Here is a 27,591-nt window from a genome sequence, read left to right on the forward strand (position 1 = left end):
TAATATTTCACAACATGACAAATAGAGATAGTAAATCAGACATTATATGAACATTCTCAAATACAAAATAAAAACGGTACTTCTCAGTCACTTCAATTATCCCTGCATTTTTCTGGTTTGTCTTTTCCCCACGCTTTTTAATAGCCTACCTTTTTTTAAACCTCTGTCCTTTGCCTCATTGTCTCTAGACAGGTTTTCTTGTAACACACAGCATGGGGCATCTCTTTTTACATTAAAAAAAAACAACAAACACAAATAAATGACAACAAAATGAACCAGAATCTTGATCCTTTTTGACAGGTAGGTCTCAATGTACGGTTGTGTAACCCTAAGGGGAGCTGAGAACACACATAATCAGAAGCTTTGTTGTTCAAACTACTGTAAATCATGGTTCACCAGAGCTGTGATCTCCTGCCAGACTGATAACCAAGTCTAGTTTGCATTCACTTCATGATAATCAGGTGTAAAAATAACAAAACAATCAAAATCTACAGAGAGAATTGCAGCACACTTCTTCTCAATGTATTTTTGCAGGTGAGAGAAATATCTCTAGATGTTGTCGTTTTTATGATGGCAGGTGTTTTTTATTTAATGATATTATTTCCCTACTGCTACTACTTTTTGTTTTATAAGACAGCCACAGACATTATTAATTTGCTTGAATTTCTTTGAAGTAAGAGCTTTTGAATCTCATTTTGTACTACATGCCACTTCTAGGGCAGGCCCCTTATGAATAAATACAATTCAATTCTATAGTACTGCCTGAACTTCCTATTGTACTTGTTTTTGTTTAAACATTTTGAAAACAATTTACTGGGACGATTGTCTAATAAAAACCCTTTTTTTCTTTTCTTTATATACTGTAGTGACAGAACCAGCCAACTTGGTAAAATTGCTCTATTTGGGAACGTAGTGTACGCTGGGCTGCTGAGTGATCAAGGTTGGCTGTTTGGGGCACCCTATTCCACAAGACTGGTAAGTCCTGGGGTTTTTGTATTCTATTCATCCTTGGCTTGGCTTCATTGCAATGAGAGCACTTCAGTATTCAAAAACAAGAAAAATGTATCATTGTCTCCACATCCATATCTCATATTTGTGAAATGTGGCTCTTGATATGCGATTTCAACTCGTAAATCTAGGATAGCTTCATGTAATTAGTGACCTGGTGTTACCATATGTCAACTGGTTATTAATGTATAATTACATAGTAGTACTCAAATTTCATGTATAAGAATAATATTCTTGTATACAATGTTCTTGTATTGATTGTGTGCTGTAGGCTAAAGTAAATACACAGAATGTCGTAAAAACGCAAGCACTCACCAGGTATCTGCTTTTAAGCTTATATATTTATTATTATAACATCATATGGCATTTGTTGGTGCAGAAAGAAAGAAAGACAGACAGGAGGTAAGAAAGTAAATCAGAATAAAAATGTTGTCTATAGCTTTGTTGGAATGCAACAGTAATTAGCTGTGGTGATAAAAACTTCCCTTGTGACTGAAGCATAATCTGAAGCACGCAAAGACGAAGCCCAGTGGTCCTGTATCCATGACAGCCCTAATGGTTATAGGAATTGCAGAATACTGTACTGTTTGAACAAAAATAAATAGTGTACTACTGTATAATCAATCCAGGGGACTTTCTGAAAGTCAGGTCAGTACACTGTTTATCACACATGAAGAAAACATCAAACAGCTTATATCATCTTTAGTTTACATGAGTCTCAAAATACTTATTCAGGTTTGCACTGCCTCTTACTAATAGGTTTCCTGTGCTAATGCCATCATTGTTACAAAGTTGCTGCAGCTTGGCATGAAATTCTGTTAAAAACAATTGCCCTCATTATAATATGCTGGCTGTTCTGCCCGCTTGCCTGCCAGAAGATTTGCTGTAATAAGGTTGGATTGTGTCGTCTTGTATACGAGGCTTCAAATCCTTGTCTTCTAGCTCGAAAACCTTCTCTTTGTTATTGCTCACACCTCATTATCAGATGGAGAAAAGGTTTCCTATAAAAAGTTCAGATGCTTCTCTCTTTTATTTTGTTTTTTCAGCATAAAATAACGATTTTTTCTATTTTTACATTAATAGTAACTTAAGAACTACGTCTCTTGTTGCAATATCTTAATTGAAGGTTTATTTTATATGTCATCTGTAAATTAATGAATGGATAATACTTTATTGGGTTTTCTCTGTGCTGAAACATATGTGGATTCATTTCTAATCAGAGGTTCTTTTAAGTTTTTGTAGCATTCCTGAGCATTTTGTTCTAGTCTGTATGTGTCCTCGATCACTTTTTAAGATCTATGTATTTCACTGCATTGAGATTAAAATCAAGCTATTTCTGTAAAAGAAAGCAGAGTGTTTGCTGACCCAGCATAACTGCACTATAAGGGGTTATATACAGTGTTTCCCACTGGTAACCATAGACATAGAGAACAGACACAAATCCTAAATCTACTTGAAGTCACAGGAATTCAATTTTTGTCTTTAAACATAGGAAAAAAAAAAAAAAACTCCAGTAGAGGTTAAACAAGCTAACAAACAAAAAAAGCGGGCCTGGTTAAATTCTCTGTCTTCAACCCCCTATAAATATGGACATGAAATTCATGTAAAGGAGATGCTGTGTCTCGTAAATCTAAACTTCAGTTTCTAAGCTTCCCTATTCTGTTTTTCTCACAGTGTAGTTTTTTTAGGATTTCTACAGTCCCCTTCTCTGTGTGTGTGTGTTAGCCTTTCCCTGCTGGTGTTCAGATCAGTTATTTATGAGAAAGGATCTAAAACAGACTTGTGTAAAACAGGAATGTTCTTCAGACGGAGTGCCGGAGAAGGGTTTTATTTATTTGTTTATTTATTTATTTTACTTTCCATCAACGATTCATAGGGGATGAGGGATTCAAATATAGTCTCTGATCGCTGGTGCTAATTTATTTAGCAATTTACTTTGTACAAAACAAACAGGAAGGAAGCTGATGTAATAGCCATGATGAATTTGTCACTCTTTTAAAATAAATGCCTGTGAATATTGAGTACGGTTTTAACATGAGTGGGAATGTAATATGATTCCCTACATAATTACAATTCAAATACCAATGCTTATAAAGTATTGCCGGCTATATGTCTAGATTTACAGCACCCATTGTATTAAAAGTGATGAACAGCCAACTCTCCTGGGAAGTGGTTGAGAACAGGTTAATGTCTGAAAGCAAGCTCTGGTCTTGTATTGACGTTAAGCCTGGAAATCGCTGAGGCAGGCTTGTTGCACACACACAAACACACCACAGACACACATACATTTGCACACACACACACACACACACACACACACACTCCCTCTCCATCCTGTGATCCCTACCGACCCACAGCACAAACCTGTCAACTTATTCCCTTAGCCTTTAACCACAGCGCTTGAATCCTGATTGGTCCCGGCACTCAAAGGCTGAGACCAGCAAACCCTTTGCCACTTAGCATCAACCAGTTTGCTACCTCTGCAGTAAAAAAAAAAAAAAAAAAAGAGAGAGAAAAAATTAGCTGCTCTTCCTTTTCTCTACGAGAACTGCATTGCCTATTTTACACAGTTTTTGTTTTACTATTACAAGTAATATTACTACTACTTTTAATGGTACGTCGCTGAGAAACCATTTCCTCTCAGTTTATGGACAGCAAAAAAAAACCCTTCCCTCCTCAATTCCTGAATTTTCCATTTTTTCCTTTGGATCCCGACTAGCTCCTGTCTTTCCGCTCAGCAAGTCAACCCCAGAGCCAGAATGCCTCAAACAGCCGCAAACTGCCGAATGTTCTTGCTCTAGTTGAAGCTTCTGTACTGTAATGTACTGTACTGAGTGATTTAAGATTCACCAATAAGAGACTGGAGAAACAGAGACACAGCGAACAGAGAGAGAGGGAGAGAGAGAGAGAGAGAGAGTAAGTGAGAAAAGGAAAGGCGAAAAAAGAAAATAAAACCAGAAGAAGAACAGGAGAGGTAACAACAACTTCTGTCTCCCTCTTCGTGGCTGTTCATGAAAGGACAAAAAAAACAGGGGAAAAAACAAGAAAGCTAAGACCAAGAAGAAACTGAGCAGATTAATTAAAGGACATTATTCCTCTTCAACTCTGTCTTCGAGACAAAACCATCTTCTTGAATTTCCCCAATACTGCGGTGATAGCCAGACCAACCCCAGCTTCCGAAATGATGATGTATTTTTGGGTATGTACTATTCTTGATTTCTTTCTCTATAGTCCACACACTGTGTGTGTTCTCTTTGCCTGAACTGAGCTGCCACATAAATGCTGAAGTTTTGAGTGGTCAGCACGTAATGTGCACTGTACTTTTTTCAGCCCTTTTTTTTAATATTGTTTCAGTTTCTTTTAGCCTGGTATTTTAATGTGCGCCACCTTCTGCCATTGTTCTTTTTATATTTTTTCCCTGATGTCTCCACCACTTCTAAGTGCTGCGCTGTACCTTATTGTAAGGTGGCAAAGTGGGCTAGCACTTCCCCTGATGCCACTGCCCACGACTAGTTAGCCAATCTTTCCATCTCAGCTCATTGTGCCAACTGTGCTGAGAACTGACCAATTGCACAAGACTAGGCGGTTCTGTTAGAAGTTTCCTTTCACTGCACTTTCACCTGGTGCTATGCTCGGTTAGAAATGTCCAAAGTCAAAATTATTTTATTTTATTTTATTTAATCTTCTACATCAATTTTGCACTCTTCAAGAATATTATACCACAGAGCCTGGGCTGAAAATATTAAAATGCTTTCTGGTGAATTTTTGCAAGTCTAGTTTTCATTTAAAAGCGTAATTCTAGTATATTGGTGTGCAGTTGAAATGGTTCAATTGGCACTTTCCTTAGCATTATACAGTATGTATGGTCAGGTGGTGATGTATCCTCTTGCTCGAACATCTAATGCCACTCAACCTGGCAACACTGACACCTTACAATAAAATTAATTTAAACATAATTTACACCCTTAAAAATAAACTATTGCAATCCCTTTTATTAAATATAATTTAATAATAAAGGACTCATGTCCTTTAAAAAAAGAAAGTCTGCTTATTATTATTCTGTATACTGTGCTAGTAATGCCAATATTACCTTTTTTTACTTTTTTAATTTGGGGGGATGGTTCTCCAAAAAGGCTGCTGATATAAAATTATTTACAGAAATTGTGCTAAATTCACAATCCCCCTTTGGAAGCCCAATGTACTGTAAACCAACTGGGACATAGACAAAGCCTGCCCAGGTTTTTCCTTCGGTCATGTCCCAGGTGTTAACTGTTATCCAAACTCTTCTGGAATCGTTTTCTTTTGGGTAATCAACGTTTAGTTGCATATGCTTCAATCCCGAGATAGATAACAGAGAGGCAGCTCTAATGATTTCACACCTAGACTAGAAGAATATAGCTGTTACGTGTTGTGTTTTGGTATCTCTAGACTGCCAGTAGTTTGCTAAGTTAACTGGTTTTTTGATAAGGGGGCGTCCAACTTTCAAAATATTCAAAACAAACTTCACTCTGTTCCCTACAGCTCTGCTCTGGGAAGAAGGGTTATTTTAAACCACCTGATTATGTCCCATGGAATCCCAATTTTCGAAAAATGGGGAGAGTTCTGTCCTCTTGTGAGCCACAGGCAGGTACAGCACAGAAAGGACCAGCATGTGCTGCCACTGCTTTGCTTTAACTAGCCTGCTCCAGAGCCCCTGCTCCCCTAGGTGATCTAGTAGTTCAGTCTCTACATTTATACAATTCTTGGCTTCTCTTAATGACTCTCAATTCCAGTTGGTGGTGTTGGTTTTATTTCTGATGATCTATACACAAGGAGCTAGGCTAGGCCCACCAAAATAGACACTGATGGAAACACACCCTGGCTGGATTTGAACCCGCAGCCAGTAGGTAAAAGACTGCACTACCAATCCACAGACCCCCTGATATACAACATCCTGTACTGGAAAAGGAAAAGTACAGACTAGTTAGAAGTCAGTCTACAACCAGCAGAGGGTGCTAATGGGTTGTGGGGGCTTGCCAGGACTGCAACAAATTAGTGATTGGTATTTCTTCTATCGCAGACCCCTGCACGCACACACACACACCTACACACACACAATGTAATATATCAAAGTGAAAGACTGACTCACACTGTTGCAGGTATTCCTATCCGTGTGGGATCCTCAGCTCTGAATGTTATAGGTTGTATAAGTGTAATAAGACTAAATGGTAAAACTTAGCAATAATCTATATACCAACCCAAGCCAAATATCTTATGAATGTTAATTAAGACGTGTACAGCTACAAAATGTCCTGTCTCTTCCATTATAGTTTTTTACTTGTAAAAGAGAATCTTAGTATAAGCACACATACACACTGACACATGTATATGCCTCACAAAACCAAATCATGCAACTTTGTGTTTTGTTACCCCCAATATATTTGTGTAAGATAAATGATGCGGACGATGCTTTGTAATGTCCCAATGCTCAGACCTGCTTGATTTCAAGGGAAACACTGCCAGCATGTTATTGACCAGCAAAACCTAACAGGGTTGCATTTTTCTTAGGAAAAGCAAAGGTGTCCTTAGTTAAGAGCAAGCAAGACTTCAAGGGTATATCTGGATGCTCAGGTGTAGAGTACTTTCCAAAGTCAGGAGATGATAGATGAAAGCCCTGCATTGATATCAGCGAGTGTGATGTGAGAGGCAGCTGGGATAGCCAGACCCGTTTGAAAATAACCTTGTTCATCACACTTCCAGACTCACACATTTCAGCGGTCATTCTTTAGCTGTACATAGAGACATCATTTGGTACCTTCAGAATCAGACCGCTAGTAGCTTGTGATTTTTATAACTCATTCAAATCCTTCTTTACTTTGCATATTTACCCCGCCTGGACAATCCACCATACATGACAATGAGATTATATTTATTAGATTTATTAGATTGTTCTCCTGGCTTGTTTAAAATTGCTTAGCAGGTTGTTTTTAAGGGTTTTACTGACAAGCACTTGATTGTTGAGATAAAATTCACTATATAAGCCAATATAGTGTTGTATATTTACAGCAGAGTGGGTTAATAACATTTTATTTTATTCTAAATCAATACTAAAAACAAGAGGAAATCAAGCACAATGGGTAGGCAACATAAGTAGTCTGCCAGCTGTATATATAAATATATATATTTTAAAAAACATACATTATTGCAGCAACAGAACCATTTAGAATGACTGCAAACAAAGTTCAGGGGGAAAAAAAACCAATAAAACTCTCCTAGTTTGACCAAATTAGCCAGATTATTTTTTATAGGTGGGATCAGCTGTGAAATCCATAGCAGCATGTCATTGGTTTTGGAGGTGTATTGCTAAACAGGGTGCTTGCATTCATTTGGTTATGTCTTAATTGATTTGTGTTTCCTATTAACAAACTGCAGATGAATCTTTGACAAATTTGTTTTAACCTGCTTATTGTGAAATAGTAACTTTATACAGTAAGGACCACTTCTTTTTCCCTTTAAATTCATTGTCACTGCCACAATTATCCTTGCTATCCCTTTACAGTGGTTTACCACAGTAAAATGTAGTAAAAGCTCTGTGCTTTTATAGAATTTGAATGCAAGCACTTTATTTTTATTCTTTTGGAGAAACCCTAATATTCCTGAGCTTCTCCACAGGTGCACTTGGCTAAGCCTGGAGGAAGCTTGGTTTTTGGAAGATTATTAGGATATAGTTAATGAACCCCTGTTGGTCATAACTCCTGTATGAGAGAATCTGCTTGCACAACTATACAGTCCAGCACTTGGGCTTATCCTTGTGCAATTACTGATAAGAAGATTACATTGCTTGATTGGGGCGAGGGCTTCTTTTTTTCTGGTTTTGACACCCAAAGGGAAATCAGTAGCGAGTTTGGTTCGGGAATATAAATAAAAGAACCTTGTTCCGTCCTTATCGTACTTGTTATCAATAGAGCTGTTTGCACTTAGAAGGACCTCTGGGGACAGATCATCAGGTGGACATGCCATTATCTGTTGCCATATTATGTTAGTAGGTGTGACACACACAGTGCACATCAAGGTGTTATGTGAACTGCTTTGCAGTGTCAATGGGCTTTATTGCAGTCCAGTATGGCACTGAAGCAGCTCAGTGGCAAAACTGATACACCTGAGCTATATAACGGACCCCTCTATGTCAGTGGGATGCCCCTCACATTTCAACTTTTACATAATAATAATAATTAAGCCAATAACACCTTTAAATGTAATCAATTCCAAAAATGAAACGTACAGAGTATTCTTTATTTATTATTGTCACAAACATCAAGCCTGCCTCAGGCAATGCAGGTGTATTTGTGCTATGAAACTTTCATCAACTACAGAACCTCTCCATTAAAACATTACCATTTGGGTAAAACTGCATAATTACTCACAGCCATTCTGGTTAATTATGAATGTAAAAGAGAATTATTTTATAAAAATCTGAAGCGAAGAAACTCTGATGCGAATCTCAATAATGATGATTTGTAGAAATAATGTTTTCCTTATATTCACAAATGAAAAGTTAGCTTGCCTTACTTTCTATCTTCCTGACTCTTTTTTAAGCAAACTTGGTGATGACATTGTCCTAAGGGAATTTTTTTTTTTTTAAATTGCACATTATATCACTCTCAACTGACCAAAAACATTCTCCATCCAGCATTGCACCTTCAATCAATCTTACAATCCGGGAACCCTCGTCTCGCCAGAGCCTGTTAGCAACCTGCAGCTTGCCTGAGCCTAACCAAGCTATTTTTTCACCATGGTAATGCACCTTTTATTTGAACACACTGAATGTTTTCTTATGCAGAAATATTAAGTGGCGATTTAAACTTTAGAAGCAATTCATTAATTCTTTATTACACTCTCATAGCACATTACGAATAAAACATAATGAAACACACAGTTGATTAAAGTGTTCATAATTAGTCTATGATATGGAAATTCCAGGTGATTGAAGATATGTTGCTGCACCTGCTAAACTGCCACTAATATAATTTTTTTTAAAAATGGTGCCCCTAAAGGCATGACGTCATTTTTTAAGATAAAAGCAATCCAGTGAGCTGTATGCCTGTTTTTCAGTATATTATATATATATATATATATATATTATATATATATATATATATATATATATATTATATATATATATATTACATATATTTGTGCCGGTTCTCCTTCTTTTAAGAAAATTCAGGCCGTGTAAGAATGGGTGAGACTGCAACATCTCAGCGAAGTGTCTGGTTTACAAAGTAAAGGCTTCATTCAGCCTTTACTGATTCGCATTTGCAGATTTGTAGATTTCAGTGCAAGCAGATTTCAGATTGTATGACGTACTGTACCAGTCCACAACTAATTTATTTATTATCATTTGAATAAATATTAGGGAGTAAAATGCTGTGGAACACTGCCTGAATTTTTTTTTTTTTTTATCCATTGGATATTCCTGGGTATTTAATTCCTACAAATAAATAAGAAAATAAATAAATATTAGATACCAATGGCATGAATTAATCAGCGGTAACCCAAGCTCAGCAAAGGATCTGGTTAGATGCTGCTTCAGAAGACAAAGTAAAATACACACTGTTTAGTAGACTCAAGCCATTTTAAAATAATGAACTTATTCTGGTATTTCTCTCATACGGAAATGTTCTCCTCCTGTGGGATAGCTTCCACTTGAAGCTCAGCTCAAGTGTCTGCAGGACTCAAGAGCAAGCTATGTGTACCAGGACTGTCAAGATGGAACCCAAGCCTCAACCCCCATATCAGCTGATGGCCTTTCACAAGAAATAAAGGAGGTCTGCTGTCTGGAGTATTACTTTCAGCATGTAGTAGGTTACATCCTCTACACTTGCAGTCATGGGTCATTAAGATCCAGAGGGGACACACTGGCTATAAAATTTATGGCAGGACAGTGACATTAACGTTATAGGTTATTGACCGATTTGAGTGGATTTATGACCCAAATCGGTAGGCAGCGTCAAAGGAACCACGAGAAATAGAGTTCTTTGGTGGTTTGACCGAGGTCACCCAACAGCCATGAGGAGAAACAGTATATAATCTCTATAAATTGTGCAGGAGTTTTTATAAGCATTTCAGCCAGTTTTTCTTTTCCCCTTTTTTGCATTTCAAGCTGTGGAAATGCGACAGTTTGAGAGGTGGGAAGGTTTTCGATTCCTTTTTTCCCCAGGTCAGTACAGCTCATTGTTGGGAGAGTCAACTGCAGTAAGAGATATAGACCAAAGGAAAGCCAATGGCATGAGGCAGTTTGTGGGTGGTTGTGGAGGATAGTTTATTGATGTGTGGCTGGTTTTATGGAGCTTGTACTTCAGTAGGATATTTGGACTTCATTAGTTATGAGCAAGGGCAAACGACGCTATAACCTCTTCATTATAGCTACCCTCTCCCTCAGGAGCTCTCTTTGAACGTTATTTTTGCCATCTGGAATATCAGCTGACTCAAGATCTTTGGACTATTATCGTGTCTCAAAGTTCTTGTTTTTGGTCGTTCAATCTCCAGTGTTCATGCTTTGTTAAGGTACACAAAATCTACGTCCTTGTCTATAAATGGATTTGCTTGTAATAACGTTCCATTGCTTTCACACAGTGCCTTAAACATCAGGCCCATGAACCAAATCAGGCTTGCATCCTCTATAAAATTTCAACTGTAAAAAATAAAAAAAATCTGGAGCTAAGGAGTAAGGCAGTTGAACAACAGAGATGTTCAAAGAAATCTCAAGGGTGGATCAGAGATGACTATTATATTGTATGTTTTGGTTTATTTTTTTGCTGGCATGCAATGAACAACATTCCTGTAACATTTCCAAATATCGAATTACTACAGCATGTGGCATTCAGTACAATCAGAAAGAACAGGTTGGATTATAATTGGCCATGTCGTATTAGGGTTGAAACAAGCACCTCAACTGTACCTGCTTCTAGAGAAAGAAAACTTTGCTTCTCTTCCCCCATGTGAAGTATCACTAAACCCAGTTAAGGTATTTAAAAGCCTAAAAATAAATGATCTCTTAAAAGAGAGGTTTAAAAGTATCAAACAATCTGTCACGTTAAATACACTCGACCCGGTTACTTTAAAGTCAGTCCTGTTTGTTTCTGATATTTGCTCCTTGTTCCTAATATCTTGTGATGGCGATCTGGTCGTGCCTCATTTTCCATGGCTGTTTAATTGCTCCTTTTTTTCTAGTCTGTCTAAAAAGAAATACACGTAGAAGCAAAAAAGGTTTCTGGAGCACAGATCTAACCTAATGTCTGCTAACACAGAACAGTAGTTTGTTTCGTTAAGAAGTTTATTTATCCATTTGGAATCTGCACAGGGATTTAATACTTCTCTCCTTGTGTAAATGAATTATGTCAATACCAAATGGCTAGCCATTGCCACTACTATGGAAAATGTACAACCCACACATACTGTAAAGGTTGTTTCCAAAAGGCTTCTCTCTGTCGAGCTGTTAAAATCTTGGAATGTGTGTTTTGTCTTTTTTTTATTTTTAGTGCGTGTGAATGGTCCTAGATTGACAGCACTGGAAATTAAAACCATATATTTATCCAGAACAGGAAAGAATAACTGAATGACCATCATCAATGTGAGCTTTCCTCAAACTGTCCCCCAGCCATTATGTCTTAACTATCCTTCCATTGGATGAGATTGGAGGTTCAGACTCCAATCTGTAAAAGTTAATTAACTAATTCTAGAAAAAAAAACACATTTCAGAAAAGGGACAGAACAGCAGGTTAGGTCAGTAACTGATTTCACTAGGTCAGGTTTGACATCAATACCAAATATCACCCATGATCAGCTGAATAATGTAGGATTCTCTAAAATAAAAATAAAAATGCATGGTAACCTGGGTTAGTTTTTCTTAGGTTTTGACCGAATGGGTCATAAATTGAAATTCCATGTGTTCTTTGGAATAGTGTAGGAGTGGACTTTCAGCCTTATAAAAGTGATACTGGGTCAGAGGTTAATCCAGGTCAGGGTTGACAGGACCTCCTGGGATGAAAATGCCATCTCCACAGAGACATATGCAAATGTCCACAACCAGATGGAGATGAAGGAACTTGATGTACTTGAAATTCAAGTTCTCAAAGTGTTTCAGTGGTGGTCTGTCCAGTTTAGTGACTGCAAGTCTCCCACACCACTGGCTGTAAATAAATTATATACTTTCAGTACAAGTGGACCAAGTTCTGGGGAGGTGTTTTCCTCCATCTGTGGTTATTGATACATAAACCACGTGTGATGGAGCAAATAGTGCCAGGGCATGTATCACACACATACAGAAGTATGTGTAACTCATGTGCCACATTGTGGGAAAGTGTCTGAGGGGGTAAAACTGCCCATCTTGGTTACCTGAACCTCCTTTTTCTCCATGTTGGGTATGACCTAGACAAATAATGCTAATATCATTCTAAAGCATGGTTCATGTTCTTTCCAAAAACAAATTGATTTGACTTGAAATTGCCCTAGGGCCAGATTTACTAATCTACTAATACCTTGTCAGCTTCTTTATTGAATACACCACCTAAACATTTCTTTGCTAAAGAATAAATATTCTATGAGAATTGGTCAGGTTCCCAGAAATGTCATTGTATTGCCAAAACAAAAAGTAGAAATAAGATTTTACTAGGGGTCAAATATATTTTTAAATTGTTGAGTTTTGAAATAGCCTTACAGAAAAAGGGTCACACCATGGGGTGTACTGGCAGGTCAAAAATAGATCATAGCAGTCAGGCTGCTGAACCGAAGAATTCAACCCCATCGTGGAATATGGGGAATGTGGAATTTGGGTTTTATATAAATAGATCTTTTTGTTTTCCTATAATCACAAAACGATGGTCTACCGATGGGCTTATAAAACACAGCACTCATTTACAGGAACACAATTCTGGAATGTCTGTCTAAATACAGCATATGGGTTATATAGGTCTCACAGCAGTGATCTAGATATAATATACATGTATACCAGGCATGGGTTCTCTCCCAAGGGGACCCCTGTTTTCTGCAAACTCTTTAGAGATGTCACTATAGTCTGCCAGAATGTTTACAGTTTCCGCCTGAAGTAAGAATACATGCCATAACTCATTTAGCATCGATTAGACGCCCAGCCCTTCGCGCAATTAAAGTTTAAGATTGCTATTTTTTGCTGCCTGTTGCAGATTTTGCTGAAACACGATCTTTCCCTGTTGATAGTGGCTGGGGGAGCAAGGCTTGCTGGAGGTAAAGGAGAAAGCTGTACATGATTGTACAGCAGTGTGGGTGGCTGGCTTCTTTTTACCTGCCGTTACTGGTGCTAAAGCACTTTAAATACTTTATCAGTCTGATTTGTCCATGGCCCCTGTGAGCTAAGATTCAAACAATATCATATTGCGGCATTCTTCATGTCATATGGGTTTTTCTTCAGGAATAGCAGACACCTCAGTGTTCCACAAACAGAAATATGTAGAAAAATAAATTAATGACCCTCAACCAAGGGGCTTGTTGAGGTGCTAGGTATGAAAACCTGCATGTAGAGTTTGAACCACAAAAAGGAAGATCACACAGTTTTTTGTCCCAGTAGAGAATGGTCCTGCACTGCTAATACCTGCAGAACTCTACAGAAGGAAGCACTGTAGGAGAAAGGTTATGCCCTATGCATTGGTCCAGTGTCACTTGCCTCAGGCTTGGACAATGTTTAAAAGTAAAAAGAAGGAACTGTCAGGCCTCTAATGCAAACGATTCAGTAACTATGCCTGTTTACATGACATGTGTCAATCAGTACTATATTTTCATCACTTCTTTTCCAAAAATAACAGTGCATTATGGGCCGATGTGATGACAGTAAAACAGATTGGATTTTTGACAGTAAACTTGCAACCCATAAAAAAATATATAATAATTGGTTTATATTTAAAAAAAAAAAAAAAAATAGATAGAGAATATTAGGCAATGTCAATAATTGTTGGTGAAATATTGATTGGCGTGTCTGCATCATGCAAATTTGCTGCCTCTGTATTTGATTCAGCACTGTCAGCTCACTCAGAAAATTGCATTTCTAACCCAGGTACTCCCTGTTCGGTTTCATACGACCTTCACCTTTGCATAATGGTAAAATTCGGTGTATTTTTCTGTTGCCACTGCTCTAAATACAGCTCTGCATGTGCAATTATTCATGTTTTCATTTGACACCTTTAGAGATTGTTAGAGTAGTGTGCAGTTCCAAAAATTGATTTCATTGAGCTAGGATTTACAGCAGTTCAGATTGAATATGGCCATCTCTGCAGATTTACAACAACCTCACAAATGAGAAGCACCTGGCTTTAACACAGAATTAATAACACCTGTGATATGTAACACACGCTTTTATGTAACTGGGTTGGCCCTCACACTCACACATTTTTCTTCTTGCTAAATAATGCATTTTAAATCTGAAACCTGCAAAATAACAGGGGCTAATTTGTGTCGGATCTCACTGGATCCTAGATCCAGTACCTTTTTGTCTGACAGGTGAGAATTAAACAGTTTTCAAGTGGTGAAAAAACGAAAAAAAACAAAAAAAAGAGAAAAAATATGACTTCTTTTTTGCACGCCAAATGGCACTATGGCAAATAACTATTGTTCTTAACAACAATTGTGTCGTCACTGCTGATCGTCGACCCACCACTGGTATTGTGCAGTCTTGAAGATCATGTTAAAACCTTGCACGACAAAGTTCAAACTGCAGCTTCCGACACCAACAATAAGGTACAAAATCCCAATCCCCAAGCAGATGAGAATTTGAAGCATATATGGGAGCTACAGTAAACCAGTACATTAGGTGTACTGTATAAACAAAACTGCTGTCCCTCTTCCTTAATCATAAGACCTACAAACAAACCCCTGCTTATGAATGATATCTCAATTATGAAATGGGTATAACTTTTGAACCTTACCAAAAACAAATCCTTGTCTTCTATTATAATGCTTTAATAGAACCATGCAATAAAATAACCAGTACATATAATTTAATGTTTTTTGTTGTTTTAATATAAAACCAATAAAGATGTATGTTTCTATGCCCTACAGAAAATGTGATGCAAAACTAAGATCTTAAACAAAAAATGATATTAAATGTGTAAACCCATTTTTCATACACTGGCAGCTCTGTTTGTAAAACAGAAATCTTTCAGCTGAGCCAGAATCGTTTGCTTGCAGGTATTTATACAGTGTAGCCATTTATGCATTATCTCATGCCTTATAAACTTCACATTTTAATAAAGGGAGATTTATAGACATTTCATTTGTTAGCATGCTTTACCAGGTCAGTAGTCAGTTGCAAGTCAGCATTTTGTTTATCATGTGTTAGTCCTGGGTGTTATGGTGGGGATAGGGCAGGTGTAAAACATTACAGTAAAACTATTTGCTTTTATGGTGCATAAAAATAAGAAGATAAACTAAGCATTCAGCTGTAATTGAGTTTACTCTTACAAATAAACAGTTTAAATAAAGAATCTATTATATTCCTAAAGATCCACTGTACATAAAATAACTGAGCAAAACTGTTGATTGAGTCAACTGAAGACTAGAGACCACTTAGCTCTTTATTTAATCAGCCAGTTGATATGATTGAAATGAAGGAGGGCCAATGTGATCACACTGAGGTGTTCATAATATAATACCTTGTAGATTTAGTTTATTGTAGTAGGCACAGCTGAGTTTTAAAGTTTTAAAATTACTTATTTTTATTGAAAATGGTATTGCAGTATATATTTTGTATATATATATATATATATATATATATATATATATATATATATATATATATAGACAGAGAGAGAGAGAGAGAGAGAGAGAGAGAGAGAGAGAGAGAGAGAGAGAGAGAGAGAGAGAGAGAGAACTAAAGGGTTAACATATAAGCTTGCTGTCTGGTCACTGTTGCTAGGACCACTTGGAAATGAGATGTACAGTATATGTCCAGGTTAATGAATATAGGGTGTGGAATGTGTCATGTATTGATGTTTACTACATAATAATTCAAAATTAAAGTACGGGTTTAGAGATTTTCATTGAAATTACTGATCTTTGTAAAAAAAATGTAAAAAATGTTACATTATATAGGATAACAGAAAAACGTTAGAAATGGAGTTAAAAACCAGTCAAAAATGATTGCAAACATCTTAAGAAACCAGGCAACAGTTAAAATATGTTAATGTCATTTGAAGGTACCCTTTTAAATTGCACAGCTGTAGGAGTTTTTACTATTTCACCTCAATGTTGTGATTATGCATACAGTACATAATTAATATCTCATCATTCATAAGTAAAGCATTTGAGTGCAGGGACAAATGTGGATTTTACTTCTTAGAACATTCTTTAAAATTTAATTATTTTATGTACAGCTCTGGCCAAAAGTTTAGCATCATCTAAAGGCTGAGTGGATAAAGAAAACTTGAGAGCTATTGAACAATATTGATTCTTTTCTTCCTAACATGTAACATGAAAACATAGCATTTACTGATGAAGGTATTGATACAGTTTTACAAGATTTCATTTTTTCCATGCAAAGGGGCTTTTTAAACCCAGTCAGCGGCTGCTTTACTCTCCAGAGAAGGAGTTTGACAGTATTGATGTGCTAAATATTATCTCCAGACACCATCCCTGCAGCAAGAAAAAAATAAATAAATACCAGCCAGAAATATTGCATCACATGTAATTTTCAAAGTGAGGTTTGTTTTTTTTTTCAGTAATTTGCATGCTTTATCACCCAAATGTTGCACACCCCATACATCTTTGTGGAGGCAATATGAATAAAGTATAAAGGTCCATTCAGGGTAGCTTTGATAAGGGTAGAGAATCGTATGCAAGCCTTTATTGATTCCATATCAACCCTGATAGCACAATGTTTTTATTGTATTGTATAGCTGTTCACTATTGCCTAAACTGTACTGATGCCTTATTTTGTTGATTCAATTAATTTGGACAGGAAAGATGTTGCATTGGAACATAATCTGTCCAGCAAAAAAAAAAAAAAATCTTTAGGTGCAGTTTCATATCGTGAGCTACATTAGAAAGTGAGACCTTCAAGAATATAAAGGACATATCATTTAGGTAATAAGTCAATAATAAAAATGAAATCAAATGGTGTTTAAAAAGCTATACATCAATAAAATACACATTTACATGAAAATCCCCCCTAGTGAAATAAAACATGCTATTCATAGATCTGCCATGACCGCACGATAGCATCACTCAAAGGGGGCATTGAATTGAAGATTTAAAGCTTGCCTGTCTGTCTGGACTTAATATATACAGTGGTACTAAAAATCATCAAGTTATCCTATCCATAGCTGTATACAGTATTATATATGGTAGTTGGGCTCAGTTAGCCAACAGCAGTATTACTGAATATTTTTTTCTTGCTGCAGTATAATATATTTTTATTGGGCATTAATAATACAGCCCTGAAACGTGTCTTATAAATAGCTTCAGTTGGAACAGTGTTTCCTTCTACACTTGTGGGTATGCCCTCTAAACCACCAACCAATCATATTCAGTTTTAGCCTAAGATATAATTTTACTGGCCGTGGTTGGCTTTCCAGTTAGTTTGCATTCCATATAGGTAGCCACAGTCACAAGCTTCCGCCCTCATTGTATCTCAGGCAAGCAATAATAATAAAAGTTACTATTACAGATGATCTACACTCTCCCTGATATTTTAGCATGCCTATTGTAAAAAGGGTACACTATTTCTGAGATGCACACCAAACTATTTGTGTGGCTGTTTGGATCACTGCAGCTCTAATTTAAAATACTGAAGACACTGATTGTAAATAACATATGGTGTCAACCTCATTTAGTTTTGGTCACAATAAAAGAGAACAAGAAAAGAAAAGAGCTCAGCACAGCCTTCGCTAACAGAAAAGAAAGAAGTAGTAATCAATTTGTAGTGCACTGCGACCAGAGAAACGCGCCTGCAGTTATTCCAACTGTTTAAAATTTAATGCTGTTTGCCTGAGCTGCCGGCAATTACTATGCGTTTGGATTCAGATGATGATGATGTGGAGGGGAAGGGGATTGGATGATTACAAATTTTCAAGGCAAAATTACACGGCACTAATTTCTGTTGTCTCTCAGCCCTCAGTTACCCAGTTCATTAATATTTGAATGAGTACCTTCAGAAAACTCAGAAACACTCAGAGAGGGGATTGTGTTCTCAGGAAGCCCTTAACCCCCCCTGAATAAGCAGTTTAATAGCAAGAAACCATTTATAGATTAGAGAGATCAGGCTCCCAGGGACCTTTCTTTATGCCCACTACTTAAATACTTAGCAGTCTCATGCTGCAGCAAGACTCTTTTAAAAGTTGCCCTATCCACGTTCCCAGTCGCTCTGTATCTTAAAGAAGCATTCTTCTGATTTCAGTAAACCTGTGTGTGTGTTTTATGATACTGTTCTATCAAACTTCCACACACAGGAGAACATACAATAAGTATTGATCAGTAGTATCTAGAAATCAAGTTTTCCAAATGTTGCAAAAAACTGTGTGCAAAACAATGTGATTGATTATTCCCTTTAACTGTAATTACATTTGGCCTGTGTTCTATGCAAATATCCAGTCAAATAATTCAGTTTCTATTCCACATCTGACCAACAGTGGAATGCTCTGCATTCTAGTGCAGCTCTACAGTTAGGAACATTGAACCAATAATGAGATTTCATCGATGACTTTAATTAAAAAATAATTGAATAGAAATGCAGAGAACACACTACTCTTATAGAAAAGGAATCAGAATTTCCATAATTGTTTCTGCAATCTAAACTTTTTGTTTACAAGAATCAGGATTAAGCTGGTTATTTTTTATTAAGTACAGATTACTACAGAAACAGGATTATTTTTTATATAAACAGTAATAAATATACATATAATATATATATATATATATATATATATATATATATATATATATATATATATATATATATATATATATATATATACACACACACACACTGTATGTTTTCTGCCAGGCTTTCATAATGCAGTTCTAATTGAATTGCCCTGACTTTTGAAATACATTAAAAAGGAAACTAGATAATATTTTGTTTTCCATATTATTGCGTACTGAATATAGATCTCCTCATATTAACATTACATGACCTCCCTTTTCCATTATTCAGCTAAATTAACTAATTATTTTGACAATCATCAATAAGTCATAGAGAATAACGGTCATGTATGCATGGTCAATAATACCTGTTTGTTTACCAATAGGGAGTCAGTTTTTGGGGGTTTTTTTTGTCATTGTAAAAATGAGCTCCATACAATTTGGTTCATTTACACTCTGATATCCTGGTTCAAGCACATGCATGATTTGCTTTGTATTTTGCTTGCTTATAAACTGGCACTCCAATAACACTGTGTAACAATTTTGTTTTTGTTTTTTTTGTTTCTGGGTAGTAAGTGTTATTTCCTAATTGCTTATGCCTCAAAAGTATAGAAAATGGCTATTATTCCCCTTTGCTTTTGTGACCAGGACAGTGATATTTTGAAATTTACCTATTTTCCAGAACATTCCAGATAGACGCAGTGCTGAGTAAACTTGGAGTAACTTCGACAACTTTCTAGAACTTTCCAGTAATATAAATAGTAGTATAAATACAGGGGCCTTAAGCCCACCAGTTCAGTTTAGTTCCAGCTGCCTAAGTGGATACATATCTGCATTTTTCTGAGATGGCATCAAGAGGCTGCAAGCATCCGGCAGACGCATTTTGCTATGTCTGCGGCCAATTTATCAAGACAAGAGCGAAAAAGTATTCCGTGGAAGCATCTGCTAAGATGTGTGAGGCCTACAAGGCATATTTCGGCATGCCTGTCAGGGATCAAGACAAACCTTGGGCACCTCATTTCACCTGCAAGCACTGCAAAAAAAAACTCTGGAAGGTAAGATGGACAACTGTTGCTCGGAATTTTATGTTATAAAATGTGTTAAAATTTTTAAAATTGTAAAAGTTTTTCATTTTAAAATGTTTTACAATTTTCAATGCTATTGAAAAAATATATCATATATGAAAAATGTTGCGAGAATCTCTTACACATTAGTCATGGGTGAAATAAATGTATTTTTGTAGGATGGTACAGAGGGGAAAAGAGAGCCATGAAGTTTGCTATCCCAAGAATTTGGCGGGAACCCACTGACCACTCAAGCAACTGCTACTTCTGCATGGTGGGCCCTTCCAAACGTCGGACTGGCAAGAATGCACCTGCTATCACGTATCCGGACCTTCCTTCATCCATCGCCCCAGTGCCACACTGCCATGAGCTCCCCGTACCCACTCCTCCGGAGAGAGAGCAGCCGTCTTTAGAAGAGAGCAGCAAGTCAGAGAGCGAGGAAGACATTGTAGATCCAGATGACAATTTCAGAGATGAAGCTGAGGAGAGAAACCCATACTACCCCAACCAAAAAGACCTCAACGACTTGATTAGAGATCTTTTGATGTCTAGGCTCAAGCAGTGGAACTTTTTGGATGAAAGTGTGCAAGTCGCAGATCAGAGGAAGCGTCACCATCCTTTTTCCAGCTTCTTCACCCGTCAAGATGGGCTCTGCTTCTGCCACAGTGTGACCAGTCTGTTCGAGGCAATCAGAATCGCCTGTAACCAGAATGAGTGGCGCCTCTTCATTGACAGCTCATCCAGGAGCCTCAAAGCCATGCTGCTCCATAATGGTAACAAGTACCCGTCTCTTCCCCTGGCTCACTCGGTGCACCTCAAAGAGGATTACAACAGCATCAAGACCTTGCTGGACGCCTTGAAGTATGATGAGTACGGCTGGGAGGTCATAGGAGACTTCAAAATGGTGGCATTCCTGATGGGTCTCCAAGGCGGTTTTACCAAGTTTCCCTGCTATCTTTGCCTTTGGGACAGCAGGGACACCAAGGCGCACTACCACAGGCGGGACTGGCCACAGCGGACCGAGTTCTCTGTGGGGAGGAACAACGTCAAGTGGGAGCCACTGGTGGACCCCCGGAAGGTGCTGATGCCACCACTGCACATCAAATTGGGCCTTATGAAACAATTTGTCAGAGCTCTAGATAAGGAGTCGGCAGCCTTCAAGTACCTTCAAGACTTCTTCCCTAAGCTGTCTGAGGCAAAGGTCAATGCCGGTGTCTTCGTCAGACCACAGATAAAGAAGATCCTGGAGTGCAATGAATTCCCCAAGAAGCTCACTAGTAAGGAGAAAGCGGCTTGGAACAGCTTTGTCCCAGTGGTTCAGGGCTTCCTGGGCAATCACAAGGCCGAAAACTATGTGGAGCTGGTTGAGACTCTGGTGACGAACTACGGCACAATGGGCTGTAGGATGTCCCTCAAGTCCATATCCTTGATGCTCATCTTGATAAATTCAAGGAGAACATGGGAGCGTACTCGGAGGAGCAAGGCGAGCACTTCCACTGGATATACTGGACTTTGAACATCGCTACCAAGGACAGTATAATGAGAACATGATGGGAGACAATATTTGGAGGCTGATTCATGAAAGTGATTTACAGTATAATCGTAAATCTCGAAAAGCGACTCACTTCTAAATCTTTTGTAGTCATTTTTGTACTACTTTAGTATAAATACATGTTAATTTGGATTCATATGTTGTTTTTTTCTGACTTTATGTGAACGAAAAGACACAAATTCGCCCGTTTTCTCATTGGAAATAGGTAAATGAGAAATATCACTGTCCTGGTCACAAAAGCAAAGTTTGTGGGGAATAATAGCCATTTGCTGTACTTTTGAGGCATAAGCAATTAGGAAATAACGCTTACTACCCAGGAACAAAAATTGTGTTACATAGTGTAATCCACCAGAGTTGACCAGGAAATAACATTTCTGTCATTTATTTTATTTACATTAAATAAGAACCTCCATCTCCCACAATATGTTTGAGTACAATGAATACATATTATACTCCACCTGTAAATTGCTAATGTGGGCAAGTATTCACCTTAACTAATAGTAACAGTAGTCTATTATTATTATTATTATTATTATTATTATTATTATTATTATTATTATTATTATTATTATTAATAATAGTAGTATTGTTGTTGTAATGGTTATTAGATTCATTGACTCTCTAAAACAAGCCTTCTTGTTTTAAATAAAGTCCCATGCTAGCATCGTTATGTATTGCGGTACATTGGAGTATAGAGCGATGCAGACTGTGAAAGCCATGCAGATGTAAAGCTACGTTGTGTTTTCACCGGGCCTATCTTATTTCTGTTCACTGCCAAGCACATGGATAATTTACTGTGGTGCATTTCAAAAACAGCAGCTCTTTCCCGTGAGTGATTTGGCTGCATTCCCAGAGTGTGTGGTTGGGCAGAGCACCACTTCAGAAACGTTAAAGACCATTAATTATAAAAAATTAAAGAAAAAAAAAGTTACATGCAAATGGAACAATGCATCTCATATTTTACAATGTTTATTTATATCACAGTAAACTTTTTACAATACAGCGTAACAGGAACAGCATTGCACGTCAAGCAGTGCATGCACCATGTTCGTATGCCTCAGTTTTAAAATACTACACTGTTTTTATTTGCTGCTGCAGCACTCCAAGCACACTGTATGAAATACACGATACTAACGCCGCCTTTCACACCATACAGTAAAGGATATGTGCAATACCTAAAGCAAGCCCTCTAATTCCACCTCCTTGCCCCTTATTAAGCAAGCAGCAGCTACCTTAACAAGATCCCCAGCACATCTGCAACCAGCGTCCAGCAGGTAGATAAATAAATTATAAAGTTACATGCTGGGTCTTTCTCTGCAACACTTTTGAGAGTGAAGATACGGTAACCTACTTGCCAGCTTAAAATATTTAATTCAGTACAAGTTTTGTTCTGTAATTTTAGTCAGCATGTCGGTACAATGTCATAGACAGTGTACCAGCAATGCAGGTTGCTGTGATGAATACCACTGGTTACTTATTGAGCTTTCTAGTACAGTTTAGCTATTCAGTGGTTTCCGTGTGGTTTTTATACCTATTTCAATAACTTTGACTACTTTATTAATAACTTTGACTACCTTGTTGATATAGATAATGCATATGGAAATATATATATATATATATATATATATATATATATATATATATATATATATATATATATATATATATATATATATATATATATAGATGGTTTGCAGAAGTATTCACCTACTACCAATAATGTCACATTTTGTTGAATTACAAATAAAGTGTGCACAGTTTTTCAAACAATTTTTTTTTTATTCAAAGCTGTAGTAGTTAAACCGAACACTTATGTGAGGAGGTTAAATGTCAGCAAAACTTGTAAAGAAAATGTACAAAATGAAATTTACTGGTTGCATAAGTATTCAGCCCCTTAAGTCAGTACTTGGTAGAAGAATCTTTTGCAGCAATTACTGCTATGAGTCTTTTTGAATAGGTCTCTATTAGCTTTGCACAGTAGGGTGGTAAACTTAATGTCCATTCTTCATGGGAAAATTGCTCCAGTTCTGGTAAGTTTGTTGGGATGGACTGCAATCTTCAAGTCTTGCCATACATTTTTAATTGGATTTAATTCAGGACTTTGATTGGGCCACTCAAGAACATTAATTCTCTTCTTGTTCAACTACTCCAGTGTGGCTTTGGCTTTGTGCTATGGGTCATTGTCGTGCAGAAATGTAAAGTTCCTCCCCATTCTTGGCTGACTCAAACCTTTTCTCCAAAAGGATTCGCCTGTACTTTGCATCCATTCTCCCTTCTATCCTGACAAGCTTCCCAGTCCCTGCTTAAGAGAATCATCCCCATAACATGATGCTGCCAACACCATGCTTGACAGTTGGGATGGTGTTGACTGGCTGATGTGCAGTGTTGGGCTTGCGCCAGACACAATGCTTGGAATTTAGACCAAAAAGTTCTTGTCTCGTCTGACCACAAAACCTTTTTCCACATGTCTGCAGTATCATCAACATGCTTTTTCGCAAACTCCATACGTGCTTTAAGATGAGACTTTTTGAGTAATGGCTTTCTTCTTTCTGAGCTGATTTAGGGCTGCAATAGCAAAGGGGTGGAATACTTATGCAACTAAGATTAATATTTTTTTTTTTCTGTAAATCTTACTTATTTATATTGTATAGGCATTTTTAACTTTATCAATCTGGAGTAGTTTGTGTAGATTCTACATGTAAAGTCAAATTTTTAAGTGTCGTGGAGTACTCTCAGATGCAACAAAATGTGAAAACTTTGCAGGGGGATGAATACTTTGAAAACCACTGTGTGTGTGTGTGTATTTATATATTGTAACAAGATCCTTGCAACTCTCGCAGGTTCGTTGCCCCTTTAAGACCAGACCCAGAAACAGAAATTGATTTTTATAGCACTGAAACAAATAAACAAAACAAACAAACACCTAGCTCCTTCTTGGAGCGCTAACTAACACCAGCCATTATCTACCTCACACAGGACAGCTAAGCCGTTCACACGCTAACTTGCACTACGATTGCGCACACCTGCAATCGGGCTCCTCACACACCAGCAGCCCCGAACAGACTGGCTACTCTCTATAAATACTCTGCACCTGGTTCTAATTTATAATTAACACCAGGTGCAGGGGATAACTAATAATTAAACAATAAACCAGTGTACATTTTCACATGTTTTTAGCAGGGAGGATATTAACCCCCCTCCCTGCTGTATTACAATATATATTCTGGCTTGACCTAAGGAGTTGCTCCTTTAGCTCATCTGGTAGAGATCTTTGGAGCCAGAAGGTTTTGAATCCCTAGGTCCCCCTGCAAGGTACGTAGCTCTTCAGTTGATACTGTATTTATTACAGAAAGTTTCTACTTTATATACAAATGACTACAACAGCACAATCATTACTCATGCCATGTAATGTAATGCTGACGTACTTTCACGATACTATCTATTTGTCAAGAACTTGACCACAGCATTATTCCACAAAAGAAACTTAAAATATACAGTAGTTAGTGCAATAACCAAAAATGACAAATGTTTGCCAGTCGTATGCCAGACACATAAAAACTCATGTACTGCATATAACATGAGTAGTGGTGGCTGTCATGTTCAATGTGTAGCTTGGCTGTGACACAATCTAATGGTCCGGATGACTTAAAAACCCGCTTGAATGAACCCTGCATCTGCCTCACAGAGTAACTGCAAGCCAGCTATTAGTGCATTTTTTTAACAACTGTAGCAGCACACTGCAGAAGCAACACATTAGAGATGTATTGCCAGAGGGGGTAATATTTATTGCCAGAGGGCAATTATGCTTTGAAAAACACCAGTGTTTCGGCATTGTTCCAGAGGCCCAGGCTACAGAAGCCATTTGCTCATGCACCTGTTCCTCATCGAGAATCTATTCTTTTATTTATTTTAAAGATGTTTGTACAGACCCCTGCCAGAATCATCCAAACAGCCCAGACATATTGTGCTTTCACTCTAGCTGTGGTAGCTAGCGCAAGACAACATACCCCTCCGTTACAACTACCAAAGGGATAGGGTTGAATGATTTTAATACAGTTCAAGTCCTAATAGAGGTGGATTGTCAGATTGAAAGTTGAAAGAGGCTGTGGTCTTACTATGCTTTATTGTGCACATCTGAGTGTATAGTTGGCCTTCTTTAATCACAGCTCATTAATGTTTAAATGAGATAGAATCAACAAGGGTCTGGATTACATCTTGTTCAGCCACACGCTGATGAGAAGAATCCCAGCTTTTCCTTCAATTCCTGCAGATTGCCAGTTTCATCCCACATGTCTTCAGTGGTGTTCAGAGTTCTTCAGTATTTATTAATGGTTATTGATCAAACTCACATTTAATACATATACTATGGTAGGTGGCAGAAAAAAAATATATAGCTTTATCACCGGTCCACCTGTTTGCTTTGGAATTATATGAATGCAGTTGTAGGTAGCAGTAGTACAGCTGTCTACACCAGATGTTTTAGAATAGTTTTTTAGATGTCTTATCAATACAGTCTTCCTACGCCTCATTGTCCAGACTCTCCCTGTGTGTGTTTGTGTGTGTGTGTCGCTCTAACACAGCTGCTGAGATGCAGCTGCTGCAACATCCCATTGCTTTTTTCTGATTTGTTCTCCCATTTCATGAACCAAATCTTTGGAAAGGTGGGGATAACAAGTAGAATATAAAATGCAAAATAAAAAAGGGAATTTGTTTATGGGGAAAAAAAAGTATTTGAGATCATCCCAAATTATCTGCTAGAGTGGGAATAAATTAGAGCCAGCTTCAGACAGAAAATTTACTAGCCACGCTTGACCAAATGGCCAAACTGCGTGCTGCAGTCTCTGCGTCTCTGACTTCCTCTCTCTCTCTCTCTCTCTCTCTCTCTCTCTCTCTCTCTCTCTCTCTCTCTCTCTCTCTCTCTCATGTTATGTGAAATACTTTGTGCTTTAATATCATTATCTTTTTCTATGCACTTGAAAAATAAAGGCATAATGAAAGAGCTGCTGTATTCTTTTCTCCAACCTGTTAACAAGATGTTTACTGAGTAATTCATTGGGTATCTGCAATTTCACTGTAAGCGTGCTGTAATTTAATTTCAGTTGGTTTACAGGTAATTTGCAGTTTATTCATTGGCATTTAACTGCACTATCACTTCTTTCAGGCACTTCTCTCAGACAAACCATAAAACTGTGTACAGGAGGCACTCATCATGATCCTGCAGACAGGAGAGAGAGTTAAAAATGTAGAACCACGCAAAGCAAAGCAAGAAGCTAGTTTAGGTTTTGTATTACATCTGTTTTTAATATAAAGTGGCCAATTATGCAACCCTTAATGTTCTCCTACATTTACAATGTCCAATTACTGTACACTCCTTCACTGCAGCCACTCCCCACAATAGCTCAAGAGAACTGAAGGTTAGTGAGCGTCCTGCGATCCCACTTGCAAGACAATGCCTCTTTCATCCTGGAGAGTGGCTGTTGGCAAAGCTTTGACTTAATCACAAATAGCGTTCTGGTTTTCTTAAAATGTGCTTAAGAAAAGTCATTCAGAAATGTTACGAGAACCTGGAAGCATCTGTAATGTTTAATGAATACATGTAAGCTGTAGCAGACTCAGGTAGGGCTTGAAGTGTTTAATGACGAACGGAACAGAAGTTTCCCATGGGCTCGCTGTCACAATCTGCCAATACATTTTTTATTAGGCTAAAATAAGAAGCGAAAAAGCAAGGAGTTGTAGCAATACGAAAATAAGTTATTAATAATACATGCAGAAGTGGTGAAAAGAATGGATTGATAAATTCAGTGCTTTAGTCTGGGAAAAAAAGGAACACTATGGAAAATTCAACACAGTATGATTGAAACTGGCAGGGGGGTTTATAATATTTTTGGCAGAATTGTTGAATGCTATTATTTTTTCATAAGGGAGTTGGCATACCTTCAGGAAATGATTTCAATTGTAACTATACCCCAAACTGATTGGTGATATTTGTGAGCTGAATGAAATACTACATTGTCAAGACCTCAATTATATGACCCTGTCAGTAACTGCTACCTTGCTCCTGTACAGAAAGCTAGGGGGCTAAAGCCGTAGGACACCAACACA

General features: G+C 37.5%; 1 protein-coding gene across 3 annotated transcripts in view; it reads left to right on the forward strand.

Moving 5' to 3' along the window:
* Nucleotides 1–27,591, forward strand: part of LOC121295611 (RNA binding protein fox-1 homolog 3-like) — a 272,179-nt gene that overhangs the window by 148,734 nt on the left and 95,854 nt on the right. For 2 of the 3 annotated variants that reach the window (XM_041220488.1, XM_041220489.1), the window contains exon 3: nucleotides 867–975. Coding sequence is in view for 1 of the 3 variants with exons in the window: in XM_041220486.1 (XP_041076420.1) it covers nucleotides 4,190–4,207 (18 nt within the window). In the remaining 2 variants the exon portion in view is untranslated. Of the gene's footprint in view, nucleotides 1–866; nucleotides 976–3,518; nucleotides 4,208–27,591 lie in introns of those variants that run through there. The other variant, XM_041220486.1, reaches the window with a different exon arrangement.

The sequence above is a fragment of the Polyodon spathula genome, chromosome 20 (genome assembly GCF_017654505.1).
Source record: "Polyodon spathula isolate WHYD16114869_AA chromosome 20, ASM1765450v1, whole genome shotgun sequence".
Taxonomy (NCBI): Eukaryota; Metazoa; Chordata; class Actinopteri; order Acipenseriformes; family Polyodontidae; genus Polyodon; species Polyodon spathula.